The sequence below is a fragment of the Gymnoscopelus braueri genome (genome assembly GCF_963280865.1).
Source record: "Gymnoscopelus braueri genome assembly, chromosome: 17".
In the NCBI taxonomy this organism is placed as follows: domain Eukaryota; kingdom Metazoa; phylum Chordata; class Actinopteri; order Myctophiformes; family Myctophidae; genus Gymnoscopelus; species Gymnoscopelus braueri.
The window spans coordinates 39612575-39640286 of record NC_137617.1 but is presented as its reverse complement, the minus strand read 5'-3'; the positions used below and the strand labels follow the sequence as shown (position 1 = coordinate 39640286).

Below are 27712 nucleotides of genomic sequence, written 5' to 3'. Positions count from 1 at the left end.
CCAATGTACACACAACATGGAGCCACAAATTCCCAAGATGCTGAATTTATGTTGTAGTGTTGCTGAAGGGTTTTTCCAAAGCTACCGTGCTTGTACAGCGAGCATGTACTAGACCAGAGGTTCGATGATGACTACATCTGTTATGTGGTGTAAAGTACATTTACTCAAGTACTGGACATTTTGAGGTATTTTTGCCAGACCCCAGGGGTCGGCCTACAGGAGGCTTTGTCGGTCGGTCTCTGTCCCTCTTTTCCTACCTGTCCCCTTGATTGGCCAAGCTTCGCGTGACGTAGTGCTCTGATCTTCAGATTTCAACCACTAGGGGTCTGGCAGTGCTCCGAGGAGCACTTTTTCTAGTTACTTTACTGGAGTATTTCCAATTTTAAGTACTTCTACTCCACTACATCTCAGAGGCAAATATTGTACTTTTAATCCACTACAATTATTTGAAAACTTTAGTTACTAGTTACTTTGCAGATATAAATTATTATATAATGAAACATATTTTACCACTTCAGCCCTATTCTATACATAGGCTATTTGAAAATAGCCGATCTACAAGCTCACAACGCGTCGCGATGCGACGTGTTGTGAGCTAGATCTGCTATTTTCAAACATTATAGTACTTTTACTTTTGGTACTTTAAGTACATTTTGATACCAATGCTTTTGTACTTTTACTCAAGTCAATTTTGAATTCCGGACAGAGTATTTGTACAATGCAGTATTGATACTTTTACTTAAGTAAGAAATGTGAGTACTTTTTCCACCACTGACTAGATCTGTTATGTGTTTGGTGTGTCTGTGTTTGGTCTGTAGGACGGGTGGACGGGGGCTGGGGGCTGTGGTCTCCGTGGTCCATGTGTTCTACGACGTGCGGGGAAGGCAATGTCACGCGCGTTCGCCTGTGTAACCACCCGTCCCCCCACAGGGGGGGCAAAGAGTGCCAGGGGAACAAGAGAGAGACACAGTCCTGCAACAATACATTCTGCGCAAGTGAGTATGCACACACACACACACACACACACACACACACACACACACACACACACACACACACACACACACACACACACACACACACACACACACACACACACACACACACACATATTCTGTACCACACACGTTGGTATTACAGTTGGTATTAAGCACATGTACTCAAGTACTGTAAAGTACAATTTTGAGGTATTTCTACTTTACTTGAGTATTTCCAATTTCCAATACTTTTACTTCTACTCCACTACATCTCAGAGGCATATTGTACTTTTACTCCATTACTATTATTTGACCACTTTAGTTACTAGTTACTTTGTAGATTTAGCTTACAAAACTTCAGCCCTTAAACTTTGGCTTTTTGAAGAAAAAAAAACGATCCACAAGCTCACAACAAGCATTTTGAACATTTTATACTCTTGAAAACTTCTGGACCTTCTGCATAAACATGTACTTTTACTTTTGGTACTTTATGTACATATTCATACCAATATTTTCGTACTTTCACTCAAGTACATTTTGAATTCCGGACTTTTACTTGTAACAGGGTATTTCTAATTTTGAGTACCTTTTCCACCACTGGTTATACATATAGTTGCGTGCCGGCATCTCGTTCTCCTTCTTTCGGTTAATTTCCATCAGGGGTCGCCACAAGCAGGATCATCTGTTTACATTCTGCTTCTGTTTTCTGCATTTTCCTCGGTCACTCCGGTCCCCTGCATGTCCTCTCTCATCACATCTATAAACCTTCTCTTTGGCCTTTCCTCTAGTTGCACACAGGCATCGTACAGCCCCCAACAACACGTGCAACATCGTACAAGCCCACAACAACACATCGCAGGCAGCGACATTCACATGCAACCAAGTATAAATCTGGCACAACTCCAATCCTAATCCTAACCTGAATCTTGTCCTAATTGAAAGCCACATTTTTTTTTTGCCAATACAACAAAAAAGTATCTTGTAACACTCACACACAATCAGGAGGAGAGTATTTTATCCGTCCTGAAACACAGACGAAATAATGATATGCCTTATATGCACTTTGTAACTGGCTGTTTTCCCACCATTGTCTGACTGCACTGGCAGTGTGTATGTCCTTTGTACAAGGCATTCTTGTACTTCTGTTTATGTGGACATAAATAAATATTTCAAATGTGTGTGTGTGTGTGTGTGTGTGTGTGTGTGTGTGTGTGTGTGTGTGTGTGTGTGTGTGTGTGTGTGTGTGTGTGTGTGTGTGTGTGTGTGTGTGTGTAGTTGCCGGCGGCTGGGGGGGCTGGTCGGAGTGGTCAGAGTGCTCTGCGTCGTGCGGGGGAGGTCTGTCGGTTCGAGGGAGGGAGTGTGCCAGTCCCACCCCGCGGTACGGAGGCAAGCGGTGTGCCGGAGACGCAGCGGACTACGCAGCCTGCAACAGAGAACCCTGCCCTATAGGTCAGTAGTTCTCAAACCACATTTTTTAGTAAGCCTTAATGTAAGACATTAAGGATAAAAAAGGATAAAACACAAAAAAGTCCAGGGCACTTGTTTCCATTGTGGTCCTATGACACAATAATATGTGTCATCAACAAAAACAAACAAAAACAGTGAATGACACCTCCTCTCGATGGGAAGTTACATTTAACTCCCAGGTCATCTCTGAATTTTATGTGTGTGTGTGTGCGTGCGTGCGTGCGCATGTGTGTGTGTTTTCAGACATCTGTCTGCTGTATCGCCCGTGTTTTCCCGGGGTGCAGTGCACGTCACACAGTGACGGGTCGTGGGAATGTGGAAGATGCCCACAGGGTTTCTATGGCAACGGCACACACTGCGAAGACGAGGACGAGGTACAATACCACACGTACACGCACGTGGAGCCACACACACACACACACACGCACACACGCACGCACGCACGCACGCACGCACACGCACACGCACACGCACACGCACACGCACACGCACACACACACACATACAGAGTACATACCCCTACCAAAAGCGGGACTACGGCATCTGAAGCCTTGTTCAGATGCCGATAGAGCCCTATTTGTCGGGGGTTGCGTGGGAACGCGGTAGTCTCATAAAAGTTAGCTTTTCTTGTGCAACGTATCGTCTTCCGGTAAACCCATGAGCACACGTTTGAATTATTTTGGTTGGAGGCCCAACCATCTGCCCCGTTGGCAGACAGTCTCTCTCTGATGATCACAAATACTTGCATATTCTGTCGCTGTTGGTCAGAAACCATGTTCAAACTTTTAATGCTTTTTTATTTTATTTTTGTAAAATAATGTTTTGTGCAAAAGTAACGAAAATAGCCGATCTAAAAAGCTCACGGCATGTGGCGATGGCTTTTGTTGTTTTTGCCAGTGCTATTTTCAAAATTTTGAGTGTTTGGGAATTCATAAATATTGAACCAATGAAAAGTATTAACACGAGAGTATGTCATCTCTGTCGGGTGGAAACCTCATATGTCCAAAACGGTTACTTTTTAGGATTCAAAAGTTGCTAAATTAGCAGATCTACAAGCTCAAAGTTTTGAGCTTATGCATCTGCTACTTTTGATGCTTTTGTGTGACGCTGTAGTATGATCAAGTAGGGCGTTAATTTACGAAAAAAAAACACAAAAAGTTATAATAATATGCAGATAGGAGGTTTCTGCTCAATAGCAACGATGTCCAATAAAATTACGTTTTTGTACATACAAGGTTTGCGTTCCGACAGCAATGATCCTTTGTGTCTCGTTGGCAGTGTGAGGTGGAGGGCGTGTGTGTCACAGGGTGCGTGAACACAGACCCAGGGTTCTACTGTCTGCCCTGCCCGCCACGCTACAGAGGAGCCCAGCCCTACGGCCTGGGACTGCAGAGCGCAGAGAGCATCAGGCAGGCACGTGTGTTTTTCTGTTATCCTGTTTGGTTCCATGTTTTGTCTGATTGAGGCACTTCTAGCTGGGGTGAGAGGTCTTCAATGTCCCAGAGGGACCACCAGGGGGTGTTGAGGGAGCCAATTGGAAAGGAAGGGAAAATGATATACAGTATATAATCATTTTGAACAGCGTAAACAGCCGTAACCAGCGGGCAAAAACCATTGCCCTTCCGGGGTCAAACCTCCCACCCACATGCCAGTGAACCTGGCGCTTCTATAGGCAACAGCGCCACCCCATGTTCACACAAATCCATTACACATGTTTTTACCCATTTGGCTCTTACTAAACTACTAAACTGGGAGCAGTGTTGATTTTGACAGCAAATTTTGATTTAGTTTTAGTCATAGCCTTTTGAATAAAATTCCATTTAGTTTTAGTCATATTTTAGTCATCTGAAATGAACACCCGAGCGCAACCAAACATAAAACGACTTGTCTTCTACTGGATCTCTTCTCCCCTAGTCCCTCGCTAACATTTTAGTCTAGTTTTTATTTGCTGACGAAATTGTTAATATATTTAGTCTTAGTTTTAGTCATTGTATAGCTTGTTTTTATTTTGTTTTCGTCAGTGAATAAAAGGTAGTCGACGAACATTTTTCGGCATAGTTTTAGTCAACGAAATCAACACTGACTGGGAGAAAATGAAAATGTAATAACAATGAAATAAGTGCCACATCTCTGCTGCAGGTCTGTGAGCCGTACAATCCGTGCAAAGACAACACGCACACCTGCCACAGGTACGGCCAGTGCGTGTACCTGGGCCTGGCGTCCGAGCTCCTGTACAGGTGCGTGTGCGCCGTGGGCTTCGCCGGAGACGGCTTCACGTGCGGGGAGGACTCCGACCTGGACGGCTGGCCCAACCTCAGCCTGACCTGCAAGCACAACGCCACCTACCACTGTCACAAGGTGACATATACAGCATTGGCTCTCAAAGTGGGGTCCTGGGGCAAAATTTGGTAATAAAGCATCACAATAATTTGAACCCTTTTAGCCATAGTTTATACTTTGGCTATTCAAAAATAGAAGATATACAAGCTCATAGCGCGAGGAACTTGTAGATCTGCTATTTTTGAAAAATCGTGAAAATGTGTCCAAATCTTTAAATATTTCTTAAGAACATTTTTAACACAAATCTTTGCTTCTGGGGGTCCCTGGCACAGCACATTTTCAGGCGGGGGTCCGCGGCCACATACATATCAATTTGGGGGTCCTTGGCACGAAAACGTTTGAGAACCACTGACATACAGACATGCACAAAGCAAGCACAATGCCACCTACCACTGTCACAAGGTGACATACAGACAGTGGTGCAAAGTAACTAATGTACATGTATTGAAGTATTGTACTTAAGAACAAATTTGAGGTATCTTTAATTCACGGGAGGTTATTTCCAATTTTCAATACTTTTACTTCTACTCCACTACTTCAGCTATTTGAAAAAGCTCACAACGCATCACAATGCATCGCGTTGTGAGCTTGTCGATCTGCAATTTTTTTTCTTGGAGGGTGCATTGTACGAGCATTTTTCACATCCCATACAACATTTTCTTAGTGCACTTCCAGAGGTTTTTTGTTATTATTATTTTTTTTTTACATTGACAAATTCATTTATTTTATTTCACGAAGCTTCATTCTATAGCTGTGTACACAGTACTAGTCAAATTAGTCAAATTGGTCAAAGTAGCCTGCCTAATGGTGTATGCACACACACACACACACACACACACACACACACACACACACACACACACACACACACACACACACACACACACACACACTAGGGGTGGGACGATATATCGATATCGCGATATATCGCGATACTTTCTCCCGAGATAACTAATCGATATACTGCCGAAAAATATCTATATTATCTATATATTTTTGTATTTTATTTTTTATATTTTGTTTTTCCTACTCTGTATTTGTGTAATGATGATTTTGAACAGTTTGGTGCTATTTTATGTGTTTATGAATTGAATACAAGGACTATCGTGATATATTGTTGGTGAAATTTCATGCAATATATTGTGATATCGCAATATATTGATATTTTCAGATATCGTGATATATTGTTGGTGAAATTTCTTGCAATATATATTGAATATCGTGATATCGCAATATATCGAATATCGTCGAATATCGTGATATATATTGTTATCGTGGGCCTAATATCGTGATATATATCGTATCGTGAGGTACCCATATCGTCCCACCCCTAACACACACACACACACACACACACACACACACACACACACACACACACACACACACACACACACACACACACACACACACACACACACACACACACACACACACACACACACCATCCAGGCATATATAACAATGACTATGCATGTACAGTAGAAATATTCATTGTCGACTGACTTCGGAACTGTATTCTGGTTGGTCTGAAGTGAGTCAAACTAAACCACGCCCCTTATTGGCTGCAGGACAATTGTCCCAACCTGCCAAACTCTGGACAGGAAGATCTGGACAAGGATGGCATGGGAGACGCCTGTGACCCTGACGATGACAACGACGACATCAAGGATGAGAGGGTGAGACTGTCACTGTGTGTGGATTATGACTTTTTGAGACTAATTACATTGAGGTTCTAGCCTGACACTCAGCCTGAATTTTCATTCAGTCTGAAAGCCCTCTCAATGCAGCCGATTTCTGAGATGGGGGCGTGGCCAAAGTGGGACTCCACTATGAACCAACGCGATTGGTTCATACTGGATTATCCCGATCCCGATTCGTCGTACAGATTTTCAACCGAGAAACACCCGCCTTCGACAGCGTCACCAGACCTGTATGCGAGGCAAACGATTCAGGGGGTGGAGCCAGGCTATTGAGGTTCATCACTAATCAAACATCTGATAATAATAGTGTAGTTCAGCAGTGGTGGAAAGTAACTAAGTACATTTACTCAAGTACTGTACTTATGTACAATTTTGAGCTATTTTTGGGCGGTGTAGCCGCCGCCCCTATAAGTGGGGTTGGGACACCTCGTTAGTATTAGTTTCCTGCACTGTGATTGGCCCATTACTACACCCACTACGTCTCAGAGGCAAATATAACAATCCACTACAATCATTTGAAAACTTTACGTTACTAGTTACTTTGCAGATATAAATTATTATATTATAAAACATACATTAACCACTTCAGCCCTATTTTATACATAGGTTATTTGAAAATAGCTGATCTACAAGCTCACAACGTGGCGACGTACACAACGTGTAGCTTGTAGAACCACAATGCTACACAAAAAGACACCTATAAAAACCTCAGCATAGAAATGCAGTCGAATAAACACAACAGCCATTTATATTTAAACAATCACAAGTTGCTTAACCATCAGTGGATAGCATATACATATTTACCCCACATCAGAACAGATTTTTCTGTAAAAAGAAAGCAACGCTATTAAGGGAAACTGAAAAGGTACGCGCTAGTGGATTCAGCCTGGGTGGAAATTCCATATTTGGAGTGTGGATATTTGGTTTGAAGACTGATGACGTCAGTACTTGCAAGGCTGCTGTACCAATATAAGTGGTCGTGTGCGAGATATAACTGTATTCTTTTGCAGAGCTTGTGAAACCCGTCTTTGCCCATACATCTGTTTTTGTCTGAAATGTTGAGGTGGATTGCGAAGGTGAAGTTTGAAGGACCAAATGAAGGCCATGCTGCTGTCACAGTGGGCCACAAAGTGTACTTTGTGTACTCCATTGATGTGTACAATGAGGTGCACATATTCAACACAGTGTCCCTGCGCTGGATGAAGGTAATCTCACGGCTGCGCATATAGATGATGTCATCTATGTCTGGGGGTGGGGGTGCTATCCTCACCACAGTGTGCTCTATGCATTCGATGTCAGCACCCACAGATGGTTTATGCCAGAGTGTTCTGGGACCGTTCCAAAGGGAAGTTGCGGCCACTCAGCCTGTGTCTTGGGTAAGGTCATGTACATCTACGGAGGAGGGCATCGCCTGACCGAACCCACTGATAGCATGTACAAGATGGACACAACCACAATGGTCTGGTCTGAAATTAACACCGTAGGCATTCAAGCACCTGCTATGTATGGTCACTCTGCCACCATCATTGGGACAAAGATGTTTGTATTGGGGGGGCTGGAGGGCTGGGGGACTGGGGGGAATCAGAACAATGCCTTCAGCTACAACACCATCGGGGTGTTTGACACGGAGACCAACTGCTGGCTGGAGACGCCATCTGCTAACGCACGCTTTGCTCATTCAGCCTTTGCCTACAATGAAGAGCTGTACTGCCGGACCGAGAATACCCTGTGGAAATTAATTCCAGAGCCATTTTCCTGGAAAATGTTTTCCTGGAAGAAAATTCAGCCCAAGGGGAAATTCCCTTTTGATAGGATGCACTGTTGCATAGTGGGAGATCGTGTCATCTTCTTTGGAGAGAATCGTATGATCGGCTATGGTCACAAACCCGTGGATGACCTCATCATCTTGGACTTAAGTCCTAGTCTGAAGACGCTTTGCAAGCTGGCAGTTATTCAGTATGATCTGGAGCGTTCGGAACTCCCACACAATGTCAGGTGGGAACTAGCCTGGAAACCAGACAAATCTGCCGGTGTAAAAAGAAAATATCCCTCTGCAGATTAGTCTGGCCCCTCTCGGTTGTGATTGGATTTCGCCGCCCCCGAGGGTTGTGGGGCACCAATCAAGAACCAGCATGCAAATATGGGTCGGGTTTATCACCAGAGGCATTTTTTTTATGGAAAATGCCGGTTCCAGACTAATCTGCGTAGAGATATTAGTCTGGCCATGCCAGGCAGGTGGGAACTGGCAGGCATAAACTACCAACAGGTGCTGAAGAAATAACATGGCCTTAAAAAAAAAAGAAGAAGAAAATAAAAACAGTGAGCCTACTAAAATCATAACTACAAAAATAACAATAACATAAGTAAGTAAATAAATATATGCAGTATACAAAACATAATTAGTTTTTTTCATGGTGAGATTTGAACTAAATACAGCAGATTTCAGTGTATGACATATAATTTGAAATCTTACTCATACTCTGTAAAAAAAAAAGTAATAAAAAAAAATAGTTTAATCATGCCTTCCTTGCAGTGCATTCTATGAGACCCTATCACGTAGGAAATGATGTAAGATTATAAGAGTTCTCTTTTCTTCCACTTCTAAAGAAGGTAGTGGATATTAAATTCCCAAAACACTTTGGTGTAGATGAAAAAAAGCTGTCCAAGTACAGTGAGGACAATTTTCCTATCAATTAACCCATTAAGACCGGGAACGCATCTGTGTCATTTTCAGATTTGTTTGGCTATAAAAAAAAAATGCCTATATTGCCGCGAGCTTGTAGATCTGCTATTTTTGAAAAGAAAAATCATGAAAATGTGTGCAAATCTTTGTATATATATATACATTTTTAACTCAAATCTATGCTTTTGGGGGTCCCTGGAACACAATATTTTGGGATCCGCGGACAATTACATATCATTTTGGTGGTCCTTGGCATGAAAAAACTGTTAGGATTTAGAAGACATTTGTAGAATCCCCAGAAGCAAAGATTTGAGTCACAAATATTCGCTTTAAAAAATACATATTCAAAGATTTGCACACATTTTCACGATTTTTCAAAAATAGCAGATCTACAAGCTCATAGCGCGGCACTCGAGCTTGTAGATCTGCTATTTTTGTACACCAAAAATGGACGAAACCATAACTTAAAAAAAACAAATTTATGTTTTTTTTAAAGTTATGGTTTCTTACATAGGGCTATGCACATGTGTCATGTGACACTGGCCAATCACAGTCCTGAATAGACTGTGATTGGCCAATCACGGTGCAGGGTTAGGCGGGGTACTTTTTGGCCAATCACAGCGCAGGATAATTGTACAAATATCCAAACCTCACTTATAGGGGCGGTTTCACCGCCCAAAAATGACTGTCAGATGCGTTCCCTGTCTTAAAGGGTTAAACTCTCTGCAATATGACTATTTTTTATTTTTTTATTTTTATATAACATTGAACGCTAATAGCGATTATCGTCCCATGACTAATATGGACATACATGTTTGTGTTGTAATCACATGCTCCATCCAGGACAACTGCCCGCTGGTGTACAACCCCCGGCAGTTTGATTCGGACCTGGACGGTGTCGGAGACCGATGTGACAACTGTCCGTTCGACAACAACCCTCTGCAGACGGACACCGACGACAACGGAGAGGGCGACGCCTGCAGCATCGACATGGACGGAGACGGTAGAGAGCACTGTCTTTTTTTGTTTGTTGCTTTTTACCTCTTTTTTCTCCCCCATTTAGTTGTTATGCCAATTGATTCCTCCCTATAGCCTGGAAACCGGACGACTCTGCCAAAAGATTATCCCTTGGTAGATTAGTCTGGCCCCGCTCAGTTGTGATTGGTCACTCCGTGTCTCATTGGTGGGCTATGGAGAGTTCAGAGACCTGCCTACCAATGACATCATCAATGGTGATGCCATGCTAATATAAATGACAGTCTTTCTCTAGAATGAATAGAAGCCATTGTTCTTGCATTAATGTTTCTTTTTGTTCCTTTTTTAAAATCTTAAATCGTAGTTCACCCAAAAGATGACTTTTCTATCAATTACACACCCCATGAAGCCTTGAATTCATGGAGATTTTTTTGTCAATTTTGCCAATAATTTGATGACCGGCGGAGACTCCGCCGGTCATCAAATTATTGGTTTAGGAATGAGACAAAAACTTAAAAAATCTCCATGAATTCAAAGCTTCATGGGGTGTGTAATTGATAGAAAATAAGATTTTGTTTTGGGTGAACTACTCCTGTAAGTAAACAGAAATGGTACCATCTTATAAATCTACAAATCTTTGAATATATATTTTTAAAGCGAACATTTTTAAATCAAATCTTTGCTTCTTCTGCGGGGACCCTCGGAACAAAAGGACTTTGAGATGGGGGTCCGCAGCCAAATACATAAATAATGTTTGGGTGGTCCTTGACATGAAAAGGTTTGAGCACCACTGATATAGCAACGTATACGTTTTTCAGGTCTTAACACCTTTACCGCCGGGCCCGTAGTTCTACGGGCCGTTAAATCCAACGGTTAAGCGCCGAGCCCGTAGTCCTACGGGCTGCGGTCTTTTCGCGCATGCGCGGTCCGGGTGCACTTTCGGAATTTTTTTGATCCACTTCCGTTTCCGGTTTGATGACAGGAAATAGAATTATTTGGGATCCGGTTTCGACGATCACGCCCGCTCCCATTCTACAGACGAAACTGAAACTCAATTCTCTTCCTGTAGTTTTTTCTCCTCGCATTTCACTGTTTAACGTAATCCGCTCTAACTACAGTCATGGAAGTCCGTTTGACACGCGGTCTTCACTGGGAGATACAGGGAGATCTCGCGGATGTAAACAGACCGTTCACGGCTCAATCTTAAGGATTTTAACAAGATCTATGGCGACATGAAAAAAACAAAAAAACAACAAAAACACCTTGGCACTGGTGAGTACATTATGAGATTAACCTCTGGCGGTGGATGTGTTAATAATGGGGTTAACGTTTTTGGCCCACTTGTCTTGTCTTGACAGAGGTCCTGAATGACTACGACAACTGCCCCTTGATCTACAACACTGACCAGAGAGACACCGACCTGGACAGTGTGGGAGACCAGTGTGACAACTGTCCCCTTCTGCATAACCCACTACAGGTAGACCAGTGTGTGACAACCACAGACAGTAAAAAGTATGGACAAAGTTACGCCCATAGACTCTACAGACCGTAAATGAAGCCTATTTTTCGACGATTTCCAAATCCGCCATCTTTCTATATCCTACGCACTCGAAAATGAATGCTATTGGTTGGGACCAGAGCGGGGGTGGGGAATGAATGCTATTGGTTGTGTAGCTTGTCAATCAATTCATCACAAGGTAGCCACGCCCCTCCGACAGCATACCCTACTTTATCATCAGTTTGAAAATAAATGGGACCATAATTTACCAAAACGCATATCATGGTGATTGAAAGAAGACTTTAAACTAGCGACTGGAAGCATATAGTATTTATGGCAATGTTTATTAAGGTAATAAAATCAAGAGTAAAGTTCGGAACTGTCACTGAACTGTCACTTCCTATACAGCCTCAATTTACCACTCAGAAGCTGGCTTCTTGGTGACAACTGTCCCTTTCTGCATAACCCACTACAGCAGGGGTTCTCAACCTGTGGGTCGGGACCCCGGGGGGGGGGGTCCCCACATGATTTTTGGGGGGTCCCGAGATGACACGGAAGTGACAATTTAAGGCCTTTTAAGACCAAAAAAATAAGAAAGAAAAGAAAAGAAAAAGACCATCACTGCATCAAAAGTAATCAGCAAACTATACTATAAAAACTGGTCAAACATTGGCTAAATTGTTAAATAATATAAGACAGAGGCAAAAGAAAATAGCTGATCTACAAGCTCACAACGCCTCGCAACGCGAGGCGTTGCTATTTTCACAATATTTATCTGTATTTATTTATTTATCTGTATTTAACTAAATGTAATGCCTCAACTAAAATTTGATTATTTTGGGGGGTCCCCAGTTCAAATATGATTATTTTGGGGGGTCCCCAGTTCAAATATGATTATTTTGGGGGGGCCCCAGTTCAAATTTGATTATTTTGGGGGGTCCCCAGTTCAAATATGATTATTTTGGGGGGGTCAATTAAATCGTCGAGTAAAATGTCATAATCGTGAGTGACAGCCCTAGAAATGTGTCTTGAATTCATCTACATGCACTGGCCCTCACTGGCGTGACTCTCCTGTTTGCCTGATCCATATAGTGTCAATACGGGATAATATTTAATGTCCGAATACAAGCAATCACTTCTGCCAGGCTGGGACACATGAACAAATTATAATAGTAAACCTGCTGGCGTGTCACTCCGGGGGGGGGGGGGGGGGGTGTCACTTCGGTGGGGGGGGGGGGGGGGGGATGGGCGTGTCACTTCGTGCCGCGCTATGAGCTTGTAGATCTGCTATTTTTTTTTAAAGATTTGTGCAAATGTTTGAATATATATTTTTTAAAGCAATTTTTTTAAACTCAAATCATTGCTTCTGGGGGTCCCTGGAACAAAATATTTTTGAGATGGGGGTCAAACACATATAATTTTGGGGGTCCTTGACATGAAAAAGTTTTGAGCACCACAACTCTCTCTCTCTCTCTCTCTCCCTCCCTCTCTCTCTCTCTCTCTCTCTCTCTCTCTCTCTCTCTCTCTCGATGATGATGATGATGATGATGATGATGATGATGATTACCTTGATTAATAAAGCATCTCTTCAGGGCAGCCTCCTGATCATTCTGTCCCAGTCTGATGACCATCTGTTCTCAGGTTATCCAGCTAACAGGGTACAGATGAGACAGTGACAGGTTATCCAGCTAAAAGGGTACAGATGAGACAGTGACAGGTTATCCAGCTAACAGGGTACAGATGAGACAGTGACAGGTTATCCAGCTAAAAGGGTACAGATGAGACAGTGACAGGTTATCCAGCTAACAGGGTACAGATGAGACAGTGACAGCATAGGGAAAAGAGACAATAGCAAGATGTTGTCAACATAGACAGTAGACAACATAGCAACAAAAGAGAACCAGAACACACATCGCCATGGAAGTGTATTCTTCAGCCTATAGTCAATGTGGGAAGTGTTAATAGACTAGTAAATTTACTCAAGTAGGCTACTGTACCAGTTTTAATTAACAGTAAAAAGGGGGTACAAAAAAGAAAATAAATGATTATCACTTCCCAGGGAGAAAAATAAGCAAGCAACACAATTGTGTTATCATTTACTCCTTCAGATTATTTTTTACTGTTAAACAAAAACTATACAGTTATATTTTGGAACATCAGACCAAGTATTGATGGATTTATTTATGTATTCATCTATTTATAAAAGCAAGCACTCCAGTACTTTAACTTGAGTACAAATTTGATTGCGCAACTTTCAGTTATAGTTGAGTAATATTTGACCAGGAGTATCTATACCAGGGCTACTCAACTTAAGATGGCTCAGGGGCCACTCAGCAAAATACCAAAAGTCCAACGGGCCGCAAGCTAAAAATGGCGGTCCTATTTTGGATTTTTCGATTTTGTAAAACACTACACATTGTTATTGTTATAAGAAAATGTTCATTTTGACATCATATTATTTTCACTACCTGTTTATTTTGTGTGTATGTCCAGTGGCGTCAGTTACAGCAAAAGCTAAGGTATGGCAAGGTTAGGTTTGCCAACTCCCAGAGATTGTAATAAGGGTCACCTATCCTGGGCGCGCGGCAAAGCGCGACATTTTTTGGGGGGTCAAACCCCCGAAATGCATAGAAAACTATGGTATAATGCATAGTTTATAACAGTTATAACACAATACAAACACAATGGTCTTACACCTGCATTAGGTTACTATTCTATCTTGCCATACCCAATTGACGCCCCTGTGTATGTCTGTTTGTTTTTGAAAAAAGAGGAAGCAACCCATATATTTGAACGGAAACAACAACTCATTCACTGCCAGAACAATTTTTTTTTGCGTTTGCCCACTGCCAGAGATTTTTCATTGAAAAAAAAAAGTACTCAGGAGCCGAGATACAAAATGTTTAAGTTTTAAGTTAACAAGGAAGTGGATGGGAGTCTAGATCTTCGAAAAATCATATCTCCTTGGTCTTTGGGTCAAAAAAAAAAGAAAAAAAGGAAAAAAAACTACAGATTTTGTCCAAACGTCACGCAAATCGGTACACAGTATCTCTATAGTCATTAAACGAAACGGGGCATTTCACATTTCTTTCCTGATTGGCTAAAAATGTCTTCCAAAGTTTGCAGGTGTGCTCCGTTTTGAACAAAATGCCTCAAATCATGAACATAGCATGCAATTTCCGTGAAATTTTGCACGTACATTGCCACTAGGCAGAGGAAGTTCTTTTTCCAAAGCAGCCTCATGGTGGCGCTATAACAGGCTGATTTGTGTTTTTATCTATAACTGCACCGATCTGTGTAAAACTTGTTTGTGCACTCCCCATTTTTCACATCTGCCTTTTATACCAGGAGGCCGGCTTATGTAAAAAATAATAATAATATTACTCCTTCAGATTTGATCAAAATTTCACGCAAATCGGTAGACATGATCTCTATAGTCATGTGATCAAGTCGTATCTGTTTGATTTTTCATATTCCATCCTGATTGGCTAAGATTGACATCAAAAGTTTGCAGGAGTGGCCCGTTTTGAAAAAAAATCTGAAAATCATGAGCGCAGCGTCCGATAGCGGTGAAACTTTGCACGCACATTTGCACTACATTGAGGAACAAATGCCACCCTTTCAACATTGCCCTATTATAGCGCCACCAGGAGGCAGATTTTTGCAAAACATTTTTTTTTAAATATTACTCCTAATGTTGTCCAAACATCACGCAAATTGGTACACATGATCTCTTTTGGTCATGTGATCAAGACGGATCCGTCCGATATTTCATATTCCATCCTGATTGGTGAATTCCGAACATTGCTGGCCCACAATAAGCTACTTGACCTGGCGGAGACCTGTGCTCAGAGGAGCCCATTTTCTAGTCATTTCTTCTTCTGTCAATAGTCACGGCTGCCAGTTCCAACCTGATGTTGTGTGGGAGTTCCGACCGCCCCAGATCATACTGAATAACCGCTAGCTTGCATAACGTCTTCAGACTAGGACTTAGGTCTAAGATGTACAACAGGTCATCAGGTGTTTCGAACTCTCCAAAGAGGATGACACGATCTACCACCATGCAACAGCACATACGATACGATTTTAACGTATGTTTTGAACATGGTCCTTTCCCCTTGGGCTCAACCTTCTTCCAGGAGAAGGTCTCTGGATTATATTTCCACAGATCATTGATGTACCCTAACCCGTAGACGTAGGAGCCACCAAATATGTACAGCTCTCCATTGTAGGCAAAGGCTGAGTGACCCCAGCTTCGTTCTGGAAGAAGCTGTGCAGAAGGCGTGTTCAGCCAGCAGTTGGTCTCTGTGTCAAACACTCGGATGTTGCTGTCCAGGTGCCATCCGCCCCCAAATACAAACATCTTTGTCCCGATGATGGTGGCAGAGGGACATTGTAAAGGAGGTGGCAGAGTGCCTCTGGTGTTGATTAAAGACCAGACCATTGTGGTGGTGACCAACTTGTAGATGTCATTAGTGCATCCAGTCACCTGGGTCCGTCCTCCATGGACATACATGACCTTCCCCAGGACACAGGCTGAGTGGCTGCTCCTCCCCGCTGGAACAGTTCCAGAAATCGCGGGCTTGAACCATCTGTGGGTGTCTACATCAAATGCATAAAGCACGTTGCAGTACGCACTTGCAACGTACTTACTGCCCCCCCATATGTAGACTGTATCTTCTGTCAGCACAGCTGTGTGGCCCCAGCGATTGAAGGGAACCTCAAGGTGACGTTCTCCTCTTCCTGGCGTCACCCGGGGAACCTTAATCCAGAGTAAAGACACTGTGTTGAAAACGCGCACACCGATCTGAGCGTCGTCACGGTGACCTCCGAAATAGTACACCTTGTGCTCCACCGCAACAGACACCTGTTTACTTGGTTTTGCTTCTCCATTCAGATGCACTGTCCAAGACAACATTCCTCACAGCGTAGTTCAAGTCAGATTTGTGAAGTCCTTGTCTCCGTAAAAAAAGTGTACAGTCCTATTGTGCGAGTCGCCACTTGGTTTGGCCAATCAAGGAATCCGATGACTGTTGTTCTCCCTAATATAGCAATAAATTGATCTCCGGCACGATCTCGGTCCAGGTAAGGTTCTGGTAATCTCCCACGCTATAGGCACACAGCAAAGCAGTCTTGTTCAGCACTGTTGACAAATAAATAACCGCTACAGGCAATCGGATCAGTAAAAGTTGTTAAAATGACCTTTTGTTTATTTGATGATTCATTTTAAAGGACATATAGTTGTGACGACGACATTGTGATGATGTCATTATGAAGAACACTGAATGACTTTACTCAAACTGACTGTTGTCTAGAAGATGTCAACAGAACGTCAGCAAGTCGTTAACCCATTAAGACCGGGAACGTATCTGTGTCATTTTAAGATTTCTTTGGCTATTTTTAGAACAATCTTGGAAAATGTGTGCAACTCTTTGAATAAATATATATATATATATATGTGTATGTATTTTATTTGACTTGATTATTTCCTGAACCAATAATTAGATGACCGGGTCATCGGTCAATAGGAGACTCAGTAGTCTCCTACCGGAGACTTCGCCGGTCATCAAATTATTGGCTCAGGAATGCAACAAAAACAAAACAATAGTGAGAAATTGATAGAAAATAAGTATTTTTGGGGGTGAACTACTCCTTTAATACTCAATATCTCAGAGGGAAATATTATACTTTTGACTCCATAGTACAATGATTTGAAAACCTTAGTTACTATTTACTTTGCATTTAGATTATTATTACAAAGACATATACATTAACCACTTAAGCCTAATAACGCCTAATAATATGTGTGTGTGTGTGTGTGTGTGTGCGTGTGCGTGTGCGTGTGCGTGTGCGTGTGCGTGTGCGCGCGCGTGTGTGTGTGTGTGTGTGTGTGCGTGCGTGCGCGTGCGTGCGTCCAGTTTGACTCTGACAATGACCTCGTGGGCGACGCGTGTGACGACAACGAGGACATCGACGAGGACGGCCATCAGAACTCCCTGGACAACTGTCCGTACATCGCCAACAGCAACCAGGCCGACCACGACGGGGACGGGAAGGGGGACGCCTGTGACCACGACGACGACAACGACGGGATACCGGACGACAGGGACAACTGCAGGCTGGTGGCCAACAGGGACCAGCTGGATTCTGATGGTCTGTACCAGTGGTTCTCAAACTTTTTCATGCCAAGGAAAGGACGCCCAAAATGATATGTATTTGGCCGCGGACCCCCATCTCAAAATATTTTGTTCCAGGGACCCCCAGAAGCAAAGATTTGAGTTGAACAAAAATATACATATTTAAAGATTTGCACACATTTGTCACGATTTTTCAAAAATAGCAGATCTACAAGCTCATAGCGCGGCACTGAGTGCCGCGCTATGAGCTTGTAGATCTGCTATTTTTGAATAGCCAAAGTATAAAATATGGTTAAAGTGGTCAAAATTATTGTGACACTATTAACTATTTTAGCTGGTTTGAGAACTAACACTTCTACACCTTAATTCACAGGTTTTCAAATGGGGGCTGCAGGGAACCACCAATAAATCAAATGTGGATTGAGGACTGATTAAATCAGTTCTTAGCCAACAGTAGGATGTATATATTGTAGTATGAACAAATATTGCATTAATTTGCATAGATATATGGGAATGGCATTTTCGTAAACGTGGTGATAAATTGATTTGTCGGCCCGTTCATTTATTGTGCTAGAATCCATGACAACTAATCCAGTAAGAATGCATTGAGTCAGGAATGCTCCTGGTCATGTTCACGTTTGACATTCAGCGTAGCATAATGGAACTTTATTAAACCCAGTGGTGTGATTAATCTGGGAATGACAAGATTCATCTGACATCTATTTCACCATCATCCGTCTTACGCATTAGTTTCTCATCTATTTCGTTTTTTCATCCATCACAAGAATTTGGGATTCGTTTTAGTCCCACTAGCGGCAGGTCTCTAATGGCTTTGTTGGTCCGTCCGTCCGACCATCTGTTCACCTCCTTAGTCCCCACATAATAACAGTTTTCTGAAAAAACCTATGTTGCTATATATCAGTGGTGCTCAACATTTATCATGTCAAGGACCCCCAAAATTGTATGTATTTGGCCGCTGACCCCCATCTCAAAACATGTTGTTCCAGGGACCCCCCAGAAGCAAAGATTTGAATAAAAAATGTTCACTTAAAAATATATATATTCACAGACGTGCTCCAATTTTCAAGATAAAAAAAAATAGCATGAGCTTGTATATCTGCTATTTTTGAATAGCCAAAGTATAAAATAATGGTTAAAGTGGTTAAAATATACCGTAGCTAAAATCTAAAATGACACAGATGCTTTCCCGATTTGAATGGATTAACATGGAAGGTTCTGTGCCCCTTCATGAACCCACGATGGCCCCCCACTGATCTTGGTGACCCCATTGCCTTTCCTCAAGTGCCACCAGAATTGTCCCACATTTTCACTCCCAAACAAGATATCTCTGCTGGCTGGACATTGGCCTGGACATTGCTGTGTACCTTTATGCTCCCAGAGCAGTGGTTCTCAAACTTTTTCATGTCAAGGACCCCCAGAATGATATGTATTTGGCTGCGGACCCCCATCTCAAAATATTTAGCTCCAGGGACTCCCAGAAGCAAAGATTTGAGTTACAAATGTTGGCTTTAAATATTCATATATATTCAAAGATTTGCACAAATCTTCACAATGTTTTAAAAAATAGCAGATCTACAAGCTCATATACTTTAATTGCCAAAGTATAAACGGTTAAAGTGGTGGGGACCCCCGGGAACCCCTCCAAGGACCCCCGGGGGTCCTTGGACCCCACTTTCAGAACCAATGCCCCAGAGGATAGGCTCACCTGATTTTGGTGACCCAATGGCCTTTTGTCCTCTACCTTTAGGTTCAAACTTTCCACTTGCATGCAAGTTATCCTAAAATGTAATTGTTTTCCACCCAGTTATAGCTCATACATTGAATTTAGATGTAAACACGACTCTGATCGTCTGTGACTAGATGAACCCTTTTTAGTGTCCCCATGATCTGTCTATCTTTTAGCACCACCCTCAGGCCAAAATGTCAACTTTTCACACAAGATATCTCATAATCTAATAGGCAGAATCCAGGAGGATCACTACTGATTTTCGGTGAAACCATGGTGCCACCATTCGGCCACTTTCCACTTACCAGAGCATGGACAATAGGGCAGGGTTTCAAGTGGGTTTCAAGTGGGTTTCAAGTGGGTGACATGGCACCCTAGGGTGCCATGACGCAAGTCCAGGGGTGCCGCAGAATACTTTGATAATATTTCGAATGATCAATATCACTTCATTATAACCGCAATTCTAAACCAAATCTCTGCTCCAAAAATAGCAGATCTACAAACTCACAACGCGTCACAACGCGTCACAACGTGTCACAACGTGATGCGTTGTGAGCTTGTAGATCTGCTATTTTTTGGTGAATGTTCTCTCAAGTTTTTTTCATGACAGACTGTATCTTATTGGGAAAGATTTACCGATTTACTTCACGCACTGTATGTAATATGACATAGTAAATGTTTGGTGCTATAATTCAGTGGATTGCCGTGGATGAAAAGGTTGTTTACAGGGTGCCCTGTGCCAAAACGCAGTGCTTTTAGACTCGTTCTCTGTCTATTGTCTCCCTGCAGGCAACGGCTGTGGGGACGCGTGTCAGGGCGACTTTGACAACGACAACATCCCTGACGCGCTGGACCCTTGTCCGCACAACCGGGAGATCGGACTCACAGACTTCAGGAAGTTCCAGGTAGTGCTGCTGGACCCGCGGGGCACCACCCAGTCCGACCCCTTCTGGGTGATCCGCAGCCAAGGCAGAGAGCTGCTGCAGACGGCCAACTCAGATCCTGGCATCGCCATTGGTGAGACCCCCCCCCAACCCCCCAAAAACAAAAGTATGGTACTGTTACACTCAGAATTGTATGAACACTGTCAGAGTTAAAGGGATAGTTCACCCCCAAAAAATAAAATAAAAATCTATCGATTAGTCACCCCATGGAGACTTGAATTCTTTGTGTCTCCTACCTGAACCGCTGCTGGTCATCAAATTATTGGCTTAGGAATGCAACATAAACAAAAAAATATCCATGAATTCAAGTCTCCATGGGGTGATTAATCGATAGAAAAAAAATAATTTTGGGACTATCCCTTTAAATGAGCATTCAAGGATGTTACTGTATGTTCACAGCATATAATGTGTGTGATGTCTGGTGTGTGTGTGTGTGTGTGTGTGTGTGTTTGTGTGTGTGTGTGTGTGTGTGTGCGTGTGTGTGTGCGTGCACGTGTGGGCCGTGCTGTGTCCTGTGTCTGTTTTTTTTGGACCACGGCCACCGTCAGGATACGATAAGTTCAACGCGGTGGACTTCAGCGCCACATTTTACGTGAACACCGACAGGGACGACGACTACGCGGGAGTCGTGTTCGCCTACCAGTCCAGCAGACGCTTCTACGTGGTCATGTGGAAACAGGTGTGAACACACGCACACACACACACGCACACACACACACACACACACACACACACACACACACACACACACACACACACACACACACACACACACACACACACCAGTGGTGGGAAAAGTACTCAAATGTTTTACTTAATTAAAAGTACCAATACTGCAATATAGAAATACTCTGTTACAGGTAAAAGTCCAAAATGTAAAATTTACTTGAGTAAAAGTACAAAAGTATTGGCATCAAAATGTACTTAAAGTACCGAAATTAAAAGTACTAAAATGTTTGAAAATAGCAGATCTACAAGCTCACAACGCGTCGCGATGCGACGCGTTGTGAGCTTGTAGATCGGCTATTTTCAAATAGCCTATGTATAAAATAGGGCTAAAGTGGTTAATGTATGTTTTATAATGTAATAATTTATATCTGCAAAGTAACTAGTAACTAAAGTTTTCAAATAATTGTAGTGGAGTAAAGGTACAATATTTGCCGCTGAGATGTAGTGGAGTAGAAGTAAAAGTATTGGAAATTGGAAATACTCAAGTAAAGTACAAATACCCCAAAATTTTACTTAAGTACAGTACTTAAGTAAATGTACTTATTTACTTTCCACCACTGACACACACACACACACACGCTTCCTCCCTCTTACAAGGCCGCCGCGTTGGCTGTCACACCTCCCATGCTGAAACAAACAGGTGTCAATTCATTGGTAATGACAGAGGAGAAGATGAGGGATCATTATTCCAGCCCTGGAATTTCCAGGGTGACTGTTAATCCATCAAGACCAGGGACGCATCTGGGTCATTTTTTAGATTTCTTTGGCTATTCAAAAATAGCAGATATACAAGCTCATAGCGCGCGGTGCGCCACGCTACAAGCTTGTAGATCTGCTATTTTAGAAAAATCTTGAAAAGTTGTGCAAATCTTTGAGTATACATATTTTTATAAGCGAACATTTGTAACTCAAATCTTTGCTTCTGGGGGTCCCTGGAACAAAATATTTTGCAAAATGTTCGCTTGACCTGAGGCGATTCTTTAAAAAAATCTAAATCCTAACAGTTTTTTGAGAAAAAAAATAAATATATGTTTACACAATTTTTCAAAAATAGCAGATCTACAAGCTCGTAGCGCGGCACTCGGTGCCGCGCTATGAGCTTGTATATCTGCTATTTTTGAATAGACAAAGAAATCGAAAGTGACACAGATGCGCTCCAGGTATTAATGGGTTAAGAAAAAATACATTCAAGGATTTGCACAAATGTTCACGAAAGAAAAAAAAAAAAGCAGATCTACAAGCTTGTATATCTGCTATTTTTTGAATAGCCAAAGAAATCTTGAAATGACACAGAAGCGTTCCCGGTTTGAATGGATTAAGCTAAACGTTCGCTCAATGCTGCACAAATTGCCTTGTGGGCACTGTTCACATTATTGCCCTGGCCGCCTCCCAACAACGCTCTGCTTTGCCAATTTCCAGCACACGGCTGTATATTTTTTTCTTTCTGGTGACAATGCCAATGTCAATAGGTGTGTTGGCGTAGCTAATGGTGGGATAAATGACTCTGTTTCTCTTCACATTTTGACTAAAACGTCACTTATAACCACTTGCTCGTCCCGATATTCTGGGGGGGGAACACTCGGTGAACATAGCACACCTACATCCACATAGCATTGTGGGTTTGTAGAACGGCAGTTTTCAGCAAAGAGATTTAATGAAAGGTTTAAAAAAATGTTGAGGACCTACTAGTTTAGACCCCTGGGGGACACTCGTCAATGACGTATACAGTAGGGTTTAAGTGGGTTTAATATGATAATTGTACTTATAGAAAGGGTCTGTGTGAGAGAGATTTGCTCTCAAATCTCTCCTTGCTCTTAAAGTGATTCTCTGGTAGAAGGTTGTTTAGCTCAGCATGGTTCTCAACCACTGAACCACTTTTTCCATATCAAGGACCCCCAAATGAATATGCATTTGTGCCAGGGACCCCCATCAAGAAACGTCTTTTGTTTAGTTTTTGGGCGGTGCAACCGCCCCTATATGTGAGGTTTGGACATCGACATTCGCTGCACTGTGATTGGCCACCATTGTACCCCCCTACACCTCTAACCCCCACACATTCAATGCAAATCACTGGCCACCATTGTACCCCCCTAACCCTGCACCGTGATTGGCCACCATTGTACACCCCTAACCCCTACACATTCAATGCTAGCTGTAATATGATTGGCTGACTTTATTGGCTGACTCTATTCAGGACTGTGATTGGCTAGCGAAACACATGATGGATGTTTACAAAAAAACACATTTATGTTTTTTTTTAAGTGAATCACCCATTGTGGACCAACCATTGTTTATTTATTGTTTATTGTTAATAAATAGCACCACCCACTTCAGAAATATTACCTTTCTTTAAGTGAACTTCCATCACTGTGATCACCACTGTGACCACACCGCCCACTTCACACTGGGTGTGATTTTTTTGTATTGTTAAAGTGTTTCAAAAACACTCCAAATGTGTGAGAAACGTATTATTTTTTGTGCAGACCTACAAGCTCACGATACATCGAATAGCCAATGTATATAGGGTTAAAATGGTTTTATATGAATCTTGCTGGGGAACCCCCTCAAGGACCCCTTGGGGGGACCCCACTTTGAGATCCACAGATTATAGCTACCTGGAGGATGATATAAGTCCAAGAAATACTGTCAATCATCCGATGCTTCTGTGCTCTGTGATAGAAGAACCGGGAGTAGTGTAGTGATGTGTCTCTTTACAGATTTGCACTGCAGCCCACGGGCATTTACATGCACCATTTAACTCGCACTCTCTACTCTCTCCCTCTCTCTCCCAAATCCCCCCCACCCTCTCTCTCTCTTTCTCTGTGTGATCACAACACCAGAGGGAGCTCCACTAATCACGTTCAACCCAGATTTGGCTCAAACAAGGGGTTAAATTAGTTCTCCTGCTATGCCACGCAAAAATGTGGAACGCCCTACCAACAGTCGTAAGGGAGTGTAAATCCCTACTCTCCTTCAAAACCGCTCTATAAGAGCTAAGTTAGTGTCGAAGTGTCCTTGGGCAAGACACCGAACTCTACGTTGTCTCCAATGAGTCGTTCGGCGCTAGCTTGCCACCATTGGTGTGTGAATGTGGGAAAAGTGAGGACGCTGGTGTCGACTGTTCACCGCTTCACCTCTCAATGTCCCCCCCCCCCTTGTATGAATGAATGAACCATTGTAAAGCGCTTTGAGCACTTGGAAAAGCGCTATAAAAATGCAATTCATTATTATTATTAAAAGAGCAGGGCTGCAATTCGAAACTGGCCCCTGTAAAAGTCAAAGAACTGTTTACTGTACATATTTTTGTTTTCTAATTGTTTATATGATGTTTTGCATAGTAGTGTATATTTGTCTGTCATTAAATGTTTCGATGAATTGAGTACAAAGGACCCCAATGGAAACAAGCCATAGGCTTTCTTGGGTTTAAAATCCTCTTAGCAGGCCTTGTATTGAACTGTACTTTCCTGTGCTTTTTTTTTTTTTTGCAAACTGCTAATAAAGTATTCAATCAATCAATCAATCAGATATCTCAGGCCTACTGGGAGAAGAGGCCGTCCAAGGCGTTTGCCACAGCCGGGGTTTCTATGAAACTGGTCAACTCAACCACGGGACCGGGGAAGTACCTCCGCAATGCCTTGTGGCACACAGGAAACACCAGGAAACAGGCATGGCTTCATTTGACTTTATATATATATATATCCAATATTTTAGAGGCTGTACGTTACTAGTGATCAGTCCACATTATGTCATGTTCCCATCAGGGTTGCCAGATCTGCTTATTACAATTTCTCCGGAAGAATTTATTTGCAAATAGCCGATCACGCGTTGTGAGCTTGTAGATCGGCTATTTTCAAATAGCTGATGTATATGTTAAAGTGCTCATGTGGCCCATAGTCGCTTCTTTTGGGCTGGTTTTCCTAGACCTGGTTGCTTGTTTCTCTCACAGAATCTGGCAACACTGGTTCCCATGCTTTTTTTTGGTTTTGTTTAACCTTTATTTTACCAGGTTAGCCACACCCAACTAGTAGTTACTGTTCAATTCATGCCACTTACGCCGATCTCGAACTTTGCATAAAATCATCTACGAAATGCCAAAATTGTAAATAATAATTGTAACTCAAATATAATCACTCATATTAAAGCCTCACTAACTCTTTTTTAAATTAATAAAATGTAATTTTGTCCAATCTCTATGGTAGAGTATGTTAATAAAGTATAACATACTGTATACAATCTGTATGGTAGAGTATGTTAATACAATATAACATACTGTATACAATCTGTATGGTAGAGTATGTTAATACAATATAACGTACTGTATACAATCTGTATGGTAGAGTATGTTAATGCAGTAAACGTACTGTATACAATCTGTAAGGTAGAGTATGTTAATACAGTATAACGTACTGTATACAATCTGTATGGTAGAGTATGTTAATACAGTATAACGTATACAATTGGGGTGGTTGTATTTTGTCTCCCTGCTCTTCTATTGAATACCAATTTTGACCATTATGCTCAAGATTCAATTTATCCCCTGATTAAGCAGGCCGGCTCTATTAGCGCAATGGTAAAAATGTCATCTCTTGAGCAGGAAACCGGGTTCAAATCCAGGGTAGAAGAGTAATGTTACATACAGTAGTGCTGCTTTAAAATCATGTAAAAAAGGACTCATCAAGATAAAAAACGAATGAAAATAATAACATGTTCACAACCACACTGGATAAAATAATTGCGTCCTGTATGCGAGTTGTGTTTGTGTCTGTTCGCATTGGCGATGGTCCTGAGCTAATTGAATCATGTTGGACTGGCTTTGCACAGAACAAAGGAAATTCCTCATATGAACCTCATACTTGGCTGAATCGTGAGACCACCACACTGTTTATTCTGTAAGGCACTGGGTAATTGAATTCTCATGCCTTAAATAAATGATGCACCGTTGTTGTAGCCCCTATCACTTTGAACAGAGATAATTGGGTCCACCCTGCTGTGTGTGTGCGTATGTTAGTATAGTTTTACAATATTTATATATGTATATAAATATAAATTTTTAGTTTTTATTTCGTTTTTCAGTTTGATGTTCGATTTCTGTTTAGTTAGTTCTTTATACTGTAGAAGCTGAAAAGGGTAGGATGAAAGAATGCATGGCATCAGATAGGCTATTATGATGTGTAAATAAATGCAGTTATTTTTTTTTTAATTTTAGTTTCTTGAATGTTTTAGTCTTTGTTTTAGTTCACTTTAATAACCCTATCGTGTGTGTGTGTGTGTGTGTGCGTGTGCGTGTGCGTGTGCGTGTGCGTGTGCGTGTGCGTGTGCGTGTGTGTGTGTGTGTGTGTGTGTGTGAGTGCGTCTGTCTGTCTGTCTGTCTGTCTGTCTGTCTGTCTGTCTGTCTGTCTGTCTGTCTGTCTGTCTGTCTGTCTGTCTGTCTGTCTGTCAGGTGAAAACGCTGTGGCATGACCCCAACAGGATAGGCTGGAAGGCCTTCACTGCCTATCGGATGCACCTCATCCACAGACCCAAGACGGGATTCATGAGGTACTGTGATCCAGTTTGGATTTGTTGGCGGGATGGGGGGATTCCATGCCTCTGCTTTTGATACTCCCCCCCCCCCCTACCCCCCTCAATTTCTTAATAAAACAAATTAAATAAAAAAGTTAAACAAAGATAAAAAAAAATTTTTACAAGCCTGAATGACCTCGCCATTTCATCAAATATAGTCTCAATCCCGTCCTCGGGAGCCATTGGTGTTAACGTGTGTTCTCTGTCCCCTCCACAGGGTGGTCATATACGAGGGCAGAGACATCCTGTCGGACTCGGGGCCGGTGTACGACCACACCCTGGCCGGAGGCAGACTGGGGCTGTTCGTCTTCTCCCAGGAGCACGTGCTCTTCTCAGATCTAAGATACGAGTGCAGAGGTGAAGTACAAGTAGCAGTACTGCAATGTAGAATTACGATTAAAAGTCATGTATTAAAAATGTTACTTGAGTACAAAATGTATTGGCATCAAAATATACTTACAATGCACAATTTGGGCATTTAGCAGACGCGATTTACAGTAAGCAAGGTAAACACGAGGTAATACATCAAATGCATAGAAATCGTAATCTATAGGATCATAGGTAAACCAAAAACCTATCATAAGTCTAAACAGTATAATATCAAAAAAATTATAATCTGTACATTGAAACTATACAAACTATCAAATCAAATCAAATCAAGCTTTATTTATAGAGCACATTTAAAACAATCGAGATTGACCAAAGTGCTGTACACAGTAAAATCAAAGCATCAACAAAACCTTATGCATGTGCACCAATCAAAACACAATTCATCAACAAAACATTATGCATGCATCCACATAGTATCAAAAAACACAATTGAAATAAAAGTATGTAGAATGAAATCGGGTGTAATCAAAGGCCAATGAATAGAAATGATTCTTGAGAAGGGACTTAAACGCCTCAATGGACTGGGCACTTCTGATGGTTAACCCATTTAGATCGGGAAA

General features: G+C 42.1%; 1 protein-coding gene across 1 annotated transcript in view; it reads left to right on the top strand.

Annotated features, from left to right (window-relative positions):
• LOC308104101 (thrombospondin-2-like) overlaps positions 1 to 27712 on the top strand; it is a 42877-nt gene that overhangs the window by 11663 nt on the left and 3502 nt on the right. Inside the window, exons 7-20 of the mRNA XM_080454396.1 lie at positions 819 to 995; positions 2253 to 2426; positions 2688 to 2818; positions 3723 to 3857; positions 4584 to 4802; positions 6356 to 6463; positions 10014 to 10173; positions 11504 to 11622; positions 17562 to 17796; positions 20317 to 20544; positions 21020 to 21150; positions 24725 to 24865; positions 26641 to 26738; positions 26980 to 27119. Coding sequence (XP_080310522.1) covers positions 819 to 995; positions 2253 to 2426; positions 2688 to 2818; positions 3723 to 3857; positions 4584 to 4802; positions 6356 to 6463; positions 10014 to 10173; positions 11504 to 11622; positions 17562 to 17796; positions 20317 to 20544; positions 21020 to 21150; positions 24725 to 24865; positions 26641 to 26738; positions 26980 to 27119 — 2196 coding nt within the window. The remainder of the gene's footprint in view (positions 1 to 818; positions 996 to 2252; positions 2427 to 2687; positions 2819 to 3722; positions 3858 to 4583; positions 4803 to 6355; positions 6464 to 10013; positions 10174 to 11503; positions 11623 to 17561; positions 17797 to 20316; positions 20545 to 21019; positions 21151 to 24724; positions 24866 to 26640; positions 26739 to 26979; positions 27120 to 27712) is intronic.